At 34.3% G+C, this 14,135-nt stretch overlaps 1 protein-coding gene and 1 long non-coding RNA gene across 2 annotated transcripts; one reads left to right on the top strand and one right to left on the bottom strand.

Annotated features, from left to right (window-relative positions):
- The first annotated feature begins 1,709 nt into the window (after nucleotides 1-1,709).
- Nucleotides 1,710-4,527, top strand: LOC138694487 (uncharacterized). Its single transcript, XR_011330953.1, has 2 exons — nucleotides 1,710-2,162; nucleotides 4,425-4,527. It is a non-coding gene; the product is annotated as an uncharacterized lncRNA (long non-coding RNA).
- Nucleotides 4,528-4,804: 277 nt separating this feature from the next.
- Nucleotides 4,805-12,987, bottom strand: LOC138694486 (putative nuclease HARBI1). Its single transcript, XM_069818253.1, has 2 exons — nucleotides 11,682-12,987; nucleotides 4,805-4,941 (listed from the first exon to the last, which is right to left on the bottom strand). The coding sequence occupies exon 1, from the start codon at nucleotides 12,802-12,804 to the stop codon at nucleotides 11,683-11,685; it is 1,122 nt and encodes a 373-aa protein (XP_069674354.1). The 5' UTR covers nucleotides 12,805-12,987; the 3' UTR covers nucleotides 4,805-4,941; nucleotide 11,682.
- Nucleotides 12,988-14,135: the final 1,148 nt, after the last annotated feature.

The following is a 14,135-nucleotide window of genomic DNA, read 5'->3' as shown; positions in this document are numbered from 1 at the left end:
ATAACGACTACTGTGTTGCAGTGTTGAGTGGAATACCCATTGTTGACTGGAGTATTTAAACCCAGAAATAAAAAGTCATTATTGTTGTGAATGAAAGTAACATTATTGTTGAATTAAAAGTCACAATTAGATAATATGAACAAAATAGTTTTCTTATCATTGTAAAATAAATATTACGACATGAACTATAATTCTTGACGCCAAGAATAAGATGAACCGTAGTGGTAGAAAAGTATAATTTGCAAACGTGTCATCTTCTACTCTGCTTCCACAAGAGGTCTTCATGAAATGAGGTTTGCTTGTGGCGCTTCAAGCGGAGAAATCTTGCATCGCAGCGCTGACACTGTTTACATAACTTATAGTGAGTAGAATTCTAGCTAATTTGGAGGCCTTATACAACGGACTATGTGCGTCAGCGTAAAGTGTATTACATATTTCATTTTGTGGAGTCTGCAGTGACCGAACCTCTGTTTGTCTATGAACCGAACTACGCTTGGACTCTACGTGCGGTTAGCTGAAAGTGAGTGGCTATGCTGTGACGTGGGGTCCTACCCGCTGGTAAATGTTTTGGTTTCTCCATGATTCTACGGACCGTTTCTGGAGAAACGAATCCTTTGTTGATGTGTGCTGGTCGTGGTTGTCATGATTGTGCTGTAGTTGATACTTTGCGGTGCCCCGAGTTGGGGCTCTGGAAACATGTCATGTAAAAGCTGGCCAGCACTGGTTGTGTGCGTGTGGGTTATGTGTGCGATAGGATAACTTATGTATGGGGTGTGTGGTCAGTGTGGCCGATAAGAATTGTACTACCTGTTTATTTATTTGTAATTTGTTTTATCTTAGTTATTAAAGTTATTATCTATGTTATCATTATCTTAGTGCGTAAAGTGTATTACGTATTTCATTTTGTGGAGTCAGCGAAGTTTCAGTGACTATTGATGGGCGTAACAAGTACAGCTACCTTGAAGGACCAACACAGGTCATATTGACCCATATTTATATTTAATTTATTGGTAACTCCTCGGTGTATTCCCTCATCAAGTTCGTTCTTCGGGACTTTTATTGAATTTAGTTTCTTTAGGTCACCTCAAAATTTCAAGTCCCAAACATTATTTATGGGCGTAACAAGTACAGATAGTACCTAGAAGGACCAACAAAGGTCATTCTGACCGGTCTGCACTCTTATTTTTATGCAGCTTCAAACTACATATATTGCTGTTTTATGATCATCTTCCTCCGTCTAACAATATTAACTTAATACATTGCCTCCATGTGACAAGTTTATTGAATGTATCCGGCAAGTCTTTGTTATTACCGAAAATATTTCTTTTACTTTACGAACGAGATAGGGAGTTTATATCCTCTTTCCTGTGATATTACATTACAATCAATGCATTTTTGATGACAGCGGCAATTCTTTTGACAACTTTGTGAAGTCTTTCATTAGTCTATCTCAAGATTCCTATTCGTCATTTTTTGTAGTTCTTTTGCAAACGTAGCAAACATGGTACGAAAGGGTTTGAGGGACGATGAACTTCTGGCACGAAATATGAACGATGAAGAATTCTACATTATTTAGAAACATTGTCAGAAATAGATTCGGAGAGAGAAAACCCAGTTGAGAATGGGACTGGTGATCCTAATTATATCTGGTAAGATTGCATATTCCAGCAGTGTCCAGAAAACCAGGCAGGAAGAACTGTCATGGCCGTGTGCACCATTCTCGATCATCTAGCCCGTTTATCAGCAATCACGGAAACATGGTCAATTCTTGACAATGATCAAGTTACAGATGCGGTGCACCGACATTTTCCCTCGATCAACTCATTACCGTCAGCTGACGGTACGCTCGCTTGAGAAGAATCATCTGAGCGCTAGGTAACCGCGTATAAAACAGCGAACGAACGCACTCTGTCAATTATCGCTTCGTTTTTGTTTGTCGCCTTGTCGGACTGTTTCAAACATCGTCACAGGTTTCAAAACAAGTTTCATGGAAGAAAAAAAGAAAAGAGCACCGAACTTCTCACAGTTCGAAGTGGGAATTCTTTTAGAACTCGTCGGCAATTCGGCATCTATATTAGAAAATAAAAGTACTGACGGAAGTTCTCTAAGAGAAAAGCAGGCTACCTGGTTGGATTTAACCTCACAATTCAACGCTGTTCCAGGTGAGTTATACGTGTTTACATAATTCGGGAACATTTTAGAACATGGATTGCACGTACCAAATTATGTCTTAAAATACTAAAAAGAGCAGATTTGTCTGCGTTTGTCGAATGCGCATCATTATATTTACGAAAAGGCACTTTTCAGTGCCAATAATTTATTTTGTGTGCACAAGGTTGGAATTTTGAACTAAGAGGGAAAGGGTGCAATCCATGTTCTGGAGTTTATCCCATCCACATAATTTATACAGTGGTTATTTCATACTTTTGATAATAATTGGGAAAATTTTAGTATACGGATACCTCACTGACAATTATCTTGAAATAGGCTACTAAAAAGAGCAGATTTGTATGTATTTGTCGAATTCTCATCATCTTGCTTACGAAGAGACATTGCAGAGCCAATAATTTATTTGGGAAAATTCCAGTATACGGATACCTCACTAACAATTATTATTAAAAAAAAAAGGCAATTCATCTGTGTATGTCGAATACGCATCATCATGCATACGAAAAGGAAGTTTTTAGTGCCAATTTATTTTGTGTGCATGAGATTGGAATTTTGGAGTAAGAGGGAAAGGAAAGTATCCTTGTTCTGAAATTTATCCATTTATTTTGTGTTCACAAGGTTGGAATTTTGGAGTAAGAGGGAAAGGAAGGTATCCGTGTAATTTCTCTTAATTCAAGCGTCAATAGCCTTATTGTCCAAAACGTCATGTAGGTCCTAATAGTTTGAAACTGCAAATCTATAGCTAATAAGTGATAATCTCGCATTCCACAAAATGGTCATTTAGTTTTACTATATTATTACCAGCATATAATAACTACTTTATTATTAAATTGGACAGTTAGGCCTAAATAATATTTTGTCCTCAAGTAAAGTCCCCAGAAACATATATAAAATATTAGTCTATTTTTACAAAAAAAATATATATATTTTTATTATTCATCTGCAAACTTGCAGAGACATATCACTTTTTAGCCATCGATATATTATTAGACCTCCCTGTGAAAACTGTTGGGTAGTGTAAGGAGTGATTAAATGAAATTGAAGATTAGACAGAAGTGAATAAAATAAATTTATTGCAATTTATATCAGTGTTCAATATCATAATCAAGTAGTATTATAATTTTAAAAAATCCAGCGGTCTACATTAATACAAATGAACATGACAGTTATCTGATAAATTAAATAATTTACATCAATTGAACATAATATGTAATAGGTAAATAGCCTATTTACAGTGAGGTCAGTATTAAACTATTTTGAACTACTTTTTACTTCACAAAAACACACAAAAAAAATATTTTTTTTTAACAATTTTCTCTTTTTTTCTATTAATACAGGGTTGCAGAGTTAAAATTCTGAAAAAGCTGAAATTCATGTTAAAAACAACAAAAATAAGCTGACACCATTAATTATTATTTTCATAAGATAAAATAAGTAAATACATTACCATGCATACAATAACAAACTATTCAGCATTTGAAATGTAAAACACACAACAAATACAGCCAGATTGCTATGAATTATTTTTATTATACTCTTCAGTGTGGTACATCTGACTTTATTAAAATATTTTTTGTCAAACACTTGTTCAGGGCACTTTCCAACATAGTTTAATTTGCAACATGCAATGGAAGAGAGAGTTCTGAGTTTCATTTTGTCGTTTCTATAAAAATGTGTATTGAAAACTTAAATTATCCGATTAATACAAAATAGACATTGGCACAGCAATTGTGACAAAAGCTGACAACAGATATGAACTGACAAGCTGACAAACTTTAGAAAATGCTGGTCAGTTTTAAAACCTGACACTTGGCAAAACTGTTAATAAAATACACTAAACCTAAGTTAAGCTGAGCAAACCTAAACTAAAGTGACAAGCCAGGCTTGCTGTACAGTGAGAGTATATTTCCAAAAAAAATTTCACATTCTTTTTGTAAAACAGCAATTAAATCGAGGTTTTGCAGAAAAAAAAAGTTACGAAATCCAGTACTGACCTCGTTGTAAATAATGAATATGTAATATAATGTGGAGTTATTGGAAGCTGTGACGAGTAAAATAAAATTACACAAGTTCCTTTCTTTCTAAAATTAAATAAGCTTATTATGCAGGGTCCCCTACAAAGTTTGAAGTATATTGTACTTATGGTTGAAAATTATACATTAATAGAGACTGTGAATACATTTAACCCACATTTTCTATATAGCAGCATAATTATTAACATGGTTTTTACATATTTATGTTTCTTTATGTTTTAGGTGTAACAAAAAGGTCTACACAAAATCTAAAAGTATGCTATGAGAATTTAAAAAGACGTCTACGCAAAGACCTTGCAGATGAGAAAGTAGAGACATATAAGACTGGCGGAGGAAAAAAGAACATTAAAACCACAAACATTGACCCTAAACTACTAGAAATTATGGGCCATTCTGTAAGACCCTTACAAAATGCCTTTGACTCTGATACTAGTTATCAGGGTGACGTTTTGTATGATGGTAGTTTGTCAGTAGTAACTACACAGTATGAGGTACCATCAACATCAACTGCTCCTGAAATGGAACCAGTTGAGCAGGCATCAACAGTATCAGCTACTGTAATACAGGACATCACACAGAGAGTAAATGTACAGACACCAGTCGATATGGTATCGCCTAATATCTTCCAAGAAAAGGAAGTGGCACACTCCAAGACCCCAGCCAGCTCCAAGCAGTACCAATGGAATCGTCGTCGGATGCCTCAAAAACCAAAACCTTCATGTGATGCTGTAGCTGACACCTTTAAAAAAAGAATAAATGTACTGGAAAATCAATTACGAATGATGGAGGAAGAACATCTAAAAGAAATTAGGATAAAAAACTTAAACATTTCAGTGTTACGACAGAAACTAAAATACTGGAAAAAAAAAAATTCTGTTAATTGAAATGCCTACCACTGTCTCTTCCAGTTTTCAACTGGGTCATTCCGTGTCATTTCAACCAATATTCTTTCAAAATGTCACCCACCATCTCAGATCATCTTCGTATTAGGTGAACATGTTTGCTTACCTGAGATGTGAACATAACCAAAATATTTGTTTTACCTGTAGCACCATTTCTTTGTTATAGCTTCATGAAAATATAAAAATTGCATATATGTCACAAACACGGTTTATAAGGTACTCCAGAAACAAAAATTGCTGCAAAAATGGAATAACTGTACTTGATTCTTGTATTTAATTGTTTGTTTGTTATTGAAGATTTTGAAATTACTATTGATATGAAATTATAATTGTTTGCTTTCTTTTACACACACGCACACACACATTATAACACTTTCCATGGATTTGGGCCAAATGGTTAATCCGTTTCAGTATCAGTTATCAGTAGTTGTTTCAATGGTCGTTCCTAATGTCTTGTTCCCCAAGGTTGGAAATTTTTCATTATTCTTGGGAGACAATGTCGTGGCATCCATTGGATGTGTTCAAACTAGTTATTTTTGTATTTAATCCAGCACTGATGTAACTTTCAGTTACTGGTAATTTAAAATTTGTTTATTAGCCTTGTGATCTAACAAAATAGCTATACTGCGCAGTTTTTCTCATGAACTTCATTTCAGCCGCTCTAATTCTTGATTTATCAGATGTTTCTAGAGTCCATATGTCACTACCATACATTAACATTGGAAGTGCCAAATTGTTATAAATTTTACTCTAGTAGGTACTCCTTGAAAATTTTGTAGGTTAAAAAATATTATTTATGAGTCCTGTTATTTTTAGGAACTTTGAGATGTAATTTTTTTCATTCTCATGAGACAGTAAACATCCTAAATAGTTAAATGACTTTGTTTGCTCAGTGATTTTATTATTAGTAACTATTTCACTTCTTACTGGTTCTTGGCCTATGAATGTCATCATTTTTGTTTTTTATGGTAGAAATTGCCATTTCATAAGCTTGTATAACTTTATTCAGTTTATGCGCTGCTATTTGTAAAAAATATATATATCTGTGTGTGTGTGTGTGTGCGTATTTTAACTGTATATACTTACAGCCTTAGACACAAAAAATGACAGATCTCCTGTAGTGTGAATTTGTCTAAGTCCATTTTGGACAGCACTTGGTTTACACGACTAGGGAAAGGATATTTATTTTGCACTTAATTTATTATTTGAATATATCTTCCTTATAACACATATATCTTCATAACACCTATAAACAGACAAATAAAAGCAACTAACAAAACAAAGAAGAAAAAGAGCGGAGTCATGCATAAGAAATTTCTTCATGTGTTAACCTAAGCTCTCATTGAATCAATTGAAGTCTTCCGAAGGGGACTTTGTATGGCGGCCCATCATTTTTTGTGTCTAAGGTTGTACATGATACATCATAATAAAGTCTAAATGTGGAGCAACATAGCTTTTAGAACCACTACATATCTGATACAAACAAAAATAGACATTTATAATTGTACCCCGGGTCCAAGTTTAGTAATATAATTTTCACACAAATGTTTGTTGACATTTTATTTCCTTAATATTCCTGTCATTTGGAATTAATGGGTTCATTTGTTTCCTTGGTCACTTGTTATGTTCTTCCTGTTGCTGTGTGCATACTGCCTTCACACAGTGTAATGCTCAAAAGCAACCTCACAGGTATCACTTTGAGACCTATAATATGATAATGCTGGGCCATGTGGACGCATACATTTAACAGTTATATCCCTTTCATCAGTATTTACTGCTTCTGCAAATCTTTTGCACCAGTATGAATCATATACACAAGCCACGTTGGAGTTTGCACTCCAACTGTAATTATTGCACTTCCATTGTGAGCTGATGCTGTAATGTTCATCAGCACTAACCTTTTCGCACCAATTTCATTTATTGACAAGGGCACAAATTGATGTAGACTGTGAGTACCAGAAATTATAAAAGCTTGCTGAAATCGTTTATTCAGTTGGACACGAGTTCATGATGTCTTTTATGGTACAAAGAAAAATTTCAATTTCTTTAAGTGTTTCCCTACAGAAGTTGTAGATCAGACGTACTCATGGTGGGCACATCGCCCAGTGCAGAAGATGGGCGGGTGCTGGAAACTTCTGTACATGCAAACAGACAGTGTCGTGCACTCAGACCTATTGTAACCTAGCAGTAAGGTTGCTTGCGGTTTGTATCATGGATAGACCTATTGATACAATATTTATTTAACCTGGTAGAGAGAGATAAGGCCGTAGCCTTCTCTTTCCCTCTACCAGGGGATTACAACTACAATATCAAAAATATAATTTAATATTAAATTTACAATTACAATAAAATCAAAGTACTAAACATTACTTGTATAATAAAGACTGGACAATTTATTATAGAAGTTAAGACCAAAGAAAGAATTAGTTACTGAAGTACAAATTAAACATAGCATAATTAAATAGGGATGAAATTACTGAAGATCGAAGTATTTTATGCTACAGTAAGGAAGCTATTTACAAAGAGAACAGAAAAGTACCAGCACTACATTTAAAGTGACTCTTTTTGTTCAAACTGACAAACTTGCCAAACACTTACTATGCGGGCACTCTGTTATAGGGACAGAATATAACATTGAGCCACATTACAACATCAGGCATGCTCAAACATATGATACTATGCAAATCATGCAAATCTGGCTTTCAGGTAGTAGCTCCCTGTAAAGCAGGTTTGAATAATTTCAAGGAAAAATTGTTCCGGGGCCGGGTATCGATCCCGGGACCCTTCGCTTAGCACGCGAATGCTCTACTGTTCGAGATGAGCGTATGCAAGTAATATAAAATTTAAAAAGACTGTCATCAGTGAAGTAAGTTATAGGGAAGTAAAGCATTATTCCAGACATTTCCCTGGTTACTGAAAAAAAAAAAAAAAACGGAAAAAAATATAAACAAGAAAATGCTTAAAGCAAAATCATAATGATAACATTTAGTTGTGCACATAATGTAAATATATTATAAATACAACACTCTAATTTGAAAAAAAGATATTGAAATAAAGTGATAAAATATTGTCAGTTCCACTAGGACAATTGTTTTTAATCTTTTTTTGGAAAAAGAGGCCCCTTTGAAAATATGGTGAAAGCTATGGACCCCCTTTCTAGAAAAATATAAAAAAAGGACTAACATTTTCAGATACGCTTCTCCTTTTTTACTGCTGCTTTTTAGTTCTGTACTGGTCAATAGGAGCTGGATATTTTTGTGTATTTTACATACACACGGAATTGTGTTCCTAGTGATCCTGCTGACACAGTGTTTTGGTCTTAATAAATTGGCAAAATGTAGAAAAACAAACTATTGTGGAAGAGGGTTTTGCTTTAAAAGTAGAGTATAGTTCTTGCAGATTGCAAAGTATAAGGCATTTCTGTTCATGTACATTTTTTTAAATGCTTTGTCTCTGATGCCTGACAATATTCTGGTAAATTCAGATTATTATAAAAGCCAGTTACCATTTTCACTGTTTCGTCTGCTAGCTTCTTTCCTCTTTTTATGTTTCGAAGATAAAGTCTCCCTTTCTCTTTCACAAGTTTTCTTCAGCTTCACTCTCTTTCTTTTTTGACCAACTTTAAGAAACTAGTGTTAGTAACTAAATTTTTCCCTGCTAGTTACAGTTTGAATTTTTTGCATTATTAGGTCTAAAAGTATATCAAAATCTTCTGTCTTTTGCTTTATTTCAGTTCTAAGTGTTTCCTCTTCAGGTAGTGAAGCCGAATCAGGGTAAAGGATTCTCCCCCCCCCCCCATATAAAATTTACCTAGTTTTGCTTTGAGAGAAGTTGATGCAAGTTCTATTTTATATTTGGCTACAGATGCCGTTCTGTGTTGTGGGATGCCATGGATCTTGAGACACCCAAACTAACAAGGCTTTCATTTATACCCTCTTTAAAGAAAATTTCCATAACAGTTTGACTACAAGATCATCCAAAGGACTGGACTGTTTGCTTCCTCAGAAACTTCTATTATTTTTTTTATCATTTTTCCTGCATATGTATATATATATTGAATAAGCAGTCGCGGACAGCCGATGAGGGATGGTCCTCAGCTTGGGGGTTGGGCGAAGAGCTAACAACCCATCACCGTAAAAAAACAGCTTGATACGATTCCTTCAAAGTGGGATATGATGATAGAGAATGGATTAATTTTGCTCAGGATAGAGACGAATGGCGGGCTTATGTGAGGGCGGCAATGAAGCTCCGGGTTCCTTAAAAGCCAGTAAGTAAGTAAGTATCATTTTTCCTGCAATTTGGACACATCTTTATGCCAAGTGCAGCATTATGTCCTTTCCTCTGTAATTTCCTGGCATTAACAAGGTAGGCTATATCTCTTTCAAACCAGATATGTTTTTTTGTGTGTTTTAAACAAATTACACTTGCTCAGTATGAGTGAAAACCTCCAGAGATAATTATTTGTTCTTATGGTAATCACAGCATGTTGCCTTTGTTACAAGACTTGATATTGCTATATCTTCTCTCCATAACAGAAATTCTCCTCTTCTTTTGTTTGTTTATTTGTCATTAACAGACCCTTGACAGGTATCAGTATTTGAACAAAAGGCAGCATATGCATTGACTTTATGACAAGGTTTTACAGATAACACTCCATTACAATCACACAGAAATCAACGCAGCCTTATTTTATATGAAAGACTGAAAAGAATACCTAACGTAGACTACTGGAGAACCTTCTCAGATACTCGTACAAGCTTAGAGATCCAACAAGGTTTCATACAGAAAGTTAAATATCTAAAAAAAAACCCAATATAGCCTACCATTAGACAAATATAGTATGGAAAGGTTACAACTTCCATCTTATCCTGTCAATAAATTAAAAATCCAAATTACAATATAACACTATCAACACAAGATTCCAGAAACTGAATGGGTACACATCTACACCGATGGTTCTAAAATCAGCAATAACTTTAATAATACGACTGGTGCTGGAATATATAATAAATTATTTTGCTTTTATATATTTCTAGGTCAAAATTCAACTCACTTTGATGAGAACTTGAAGCAGTCAATTCTACATAAAAACAACTTTTCTATCACAGTAACCTCTTTAATAAAGCTGTTATATTTAGCGATTCTAAATCAGTTATACAAGCCATTAATGCAAACACCTATGCAACAAAAAGAATTACTGAAATTCACCAAAGTATCAAACACTAAGTTATCTCTTCACAATAAATAGTTTTGCAATGGATTCCTTCACACTGTGGAATTCTTGTTAATGAGATAGCAGATTTCTTAACAAAAATTAAAAAAAGGCACAATGATCCAACAAATTAAAAATTCATGTTTATCATTTCAATTTTCCAAAGTAATAATTAAGAAAATCATCCAACAAGAAATACACAAAAAATTAGTAGGCCTACATGAGAGTATAAATAAGCAATGGAATATTTTATTAAACAATAACAATTTAATTCCAGACTGCCCATGAATGAAAGCTGTCGTCGCACTTTTTCAATTAAATATGTGATATGATTGTTTGGCTGCTTATCTATATAAAATAAATATTTTTCATACTCCTAATTATTTATTTTGTAAAGAAGAAAATACTATAATGGATATGACACACCTCAAGAATTGTACAAATTTAACAGTACACATCTGTCATAATACTGGGAAGCAAGAATGCAAATGGAAGAACTCCAATACACAGAGCATTAACAACCAAACAACATTGCCTTTGAGACTTATAGTATTAAAGATTATACCTGTACAATAAAAAAAGTAATAAGCCAACAGCAAGTTTACACTATCTAAAATACTCGTAGGCCTATATCAATATTCCATATATAGCCTAAGTGAATTACCCAAACTTTTCAGAAATATAATGCAAAGCAGAGTTTGAAAATTATAATTTTACATATGCTTTATGTGGCTTAATTTCTAGATTTTATCAAAGTATTTTTTTTTCTCGAGAACCTCTCATTTCTAAAAAAACAATTTTCTTCCCTAGTAAAGACTGGTGCACACTTAAAAAAAATCTACAATTCTGAATATACAGCAAATTGTTCTTTATAATATTATACATATCTAAATTTTTGAAGTAATTTGACACTTAGGTAACTAAATTACCAGTATACTGATACCAAGAAGCCATATTGTGAAATTCTCCAATGTATATTGAATAAAATAAAGGAAGAATCAAGGCTCTGGCGTTCATTCTTTACTTTTTATATCTACATTTGTTCCACTCTGCACTCATCAATATCAGTTACTGAGTGAGAACACATGAACTTCAACGGGCTGTAACTCACTCATGCAACAACGGAATAATCTAAATTCTGCCAGATTTCTGTACTGGTACACATAAAACTCATGACCAAATATCATAACAATCGCTATCAGTGGGTGACATGTTTTAGTTGCACTGACACAGAATGACTCTAGCGCTTTGTCTAAAAAATAAGTGTTTCAGAAATTGCTAAATATAAAGTTAAAATTAATGTTCATAATTAAAAGCAAAAATTAATGTTCAATGTTATTACACTGATGCTACTGACTGACTTACCTTATTGAAAATGTTGGTTAATTATAGCTTGACGAAATGCTCTCCCAGGCACGGCATCATTGCGCTGCATCAACTCTCCTTGGGGAACAGGTTCATCATCATCAATGTCAGGGCCTCTTAAACCTCGTAACTCCTCTAGTAGTCGCACCATCTGTGGATCTTCAGGCGGTTCTTCATTGCTGGTGCTTCTGGCAATGTTATGCAGTACTGCAGTAGCCGTTATTACAGTCATGGCTTTCTGCAGACCACATCTCAAACCCACTGACAATATTGGAAACCTTCTTTTCCATATACCATACTGCCTTTCTACAGTGTTCCTTGTTTTGATGTGTGCTCTATTATATCGCTGTTCGGCTGGAGTTAGTGGATTTAACAGTGGAGTTAATAAATATGGTTTGCAGGCATAACCTCCATCTCCTAATAAATACCCATGCGGTATTTCACCATTTTCAAATTGTGCTCTACGAGCACAGTTACGAAATATGGTGCTATCATGCACAGATCCTGCCCATCTTGCCACAATATCCCTTATCAATAGATTGTGATCACTGATTGTCTGACAATTCAAAGAGAAATAACCTTTCCTGTTACGGAAGTGTTCTGCGTTGTCTCCCCCAGGAGATTGAATTCTAATATGTGTACAATCTATTGTTCCTATCACACCCGGAAATCCATCTATTTGATGAAATCCATCCATTACATTTTGTAAATCGGCCCTTGCTGGAAAAACAATGAAGCGTGGAAAGAACGATGCAATGATTTCGGACACTTCACTGGTGATACGCTGCACTGTTGTTCGATGTATATTAGCAGTGTCCCCGATAACAATATTAAAAGCACCTGTGGCATACGATCGTAAAGTTGCCAAAACTCTGTTCATAGGAGAAACGGGATTATTTCTGTTGGTAGGGAACTCTAACCTATCGTTCATTTGGTCCACTAACCACCACACTGTTTCTTTACTCAGTCGAAATCTCTCTTCAAATTTTCTGTCTCCCAGATCTTCGAAAGGATCTCCTCTTTCTACAATTACACCAATTCTATTATTTCCGCAGTGATTTGCGTGTTCAAGATACATCATTTCATCTTCGATTCCATCAAGTACGTCAAATCGTGCCGCCATTTTGGTTTTCTCGACTTGACCATGTTCAATTCAAGATAATCAGTCCCACACCCGTGATCAAATTTGATCATCATCAACTCGCTTGTTTAACTTTGATCGAGATTGATACTCCGCAAATTGGCGTTGAAGACGGTCAAGTGCCGACTTAACTTTGGTCAAATTTTGATCGAGAATGGTGCACACGGGCATCAGACTGGAAGGTGTCATAGCGGAAATAAGGCGCCACATGTCTGCGCAAAGTGTAACAATTTTTTGTGTTGCCAAGGTTTTGAAAGAATCATGTATATTATTATGAGAATAACCAATAGACAATAGATACATTCAGAAAACACAAAATAGGCTACATATTTCCAAATACTTAATGTAAAATTAAGTGAACATGAATAATTCATTGCACATAATATTAAAAACAGAATTGCATCTGAGAAATGGGAGAATTAATATGCTAGTAGTTGTAGACAGTTAATAAAACACATTTCTACATCTAAGCATAACATAATGTTTTCTTAGAAGAAGAGTGTATACCGGTCTCAAATTATGTTCTGAAATTAACTCTCGACTCTTTAATTACAGTCACTAAGTCCGTAGTAAAACATCATTTAAAATAAAAGTTTCTAATAAGAGGAAAGTTGACAATAAAACGTGCGGGTCAAAATGACCAGTGCTGGTTGTACTAGGTAGTTTGAAAGTTCCGGTTCTCTTAGTGTTAACGTAAATTTGCGCTATCGTAGAAAAATCATTGTATGACACAAATTCACAAAGTTATCTTTTTGGCACGAATGCAAAGTTTGTGAAACGCGGCGAATACAAATTTTACACTCATACCAAAAAGAGGTTCTTCACGAAATTATCTCCATAACGATTATATAGTGTGAGATACTCCAAATTGTAGCTTTCATCACAGATCTTTGATAAAATATTTAATCATATTCTTTGTCAAAGAATTTTGATAGTGTAATACCAGCTTTAAATAATGATGGGAGCACAAATTTATTGTAATATCATAGAAAATGTGCATAATATTTTTTAACAAACGACTACGTACAATAAATTTCAGGCTAATTCATTATAAAGTGCAGTAACGCAACCAGAAAGTCGGTCTGGGGGGAGGGGGAGATCCAACTTTTGCATACTGGAAGTATATTACTTGACTGGGCTCTTAAACAATTTTTCTAGAATAATAAATATGTGATTAAATATAATAATTTCTTGTTTAAACAGGAATAATTTTGAATTGAAAAAAAAAGACAAAATGCAACACATTTATATTTCAATGCCAAGTCTTCCCAGCTTCTTAGCTATTTAATTTACAATCTCATCAGGTTTTACTA

The sequence above is a fragment of the Periplaneta americana genome, chromosome 2, assembly GCF_040183065.1.
Source record: "Periplaneta americana isolate PAMFEO1 chromosome 2, P.americana_PAMFEO1_priV1, whole genome shotgun sequence".
Classification (NCBI taxonomy): Eukaryota; Metazoa; Arthropoda; class Insecta; order Blattodea; family Blattidae; genus Periplaneta; species Periplaneta americana.
Note: the sequence above shows the minus strand (reverse complement) of the source record. Positions and strands in the feature narration are given on the sequence as shown.

Coding starts and splice junctions, on each gene's coding strand:
- LOC138694486 (XM_069818253.1), bottom strand. CDS start 12,804: ATGGCGGCACGATTTGACGTACTTGATGGAATCGAAGATGAAATGATG.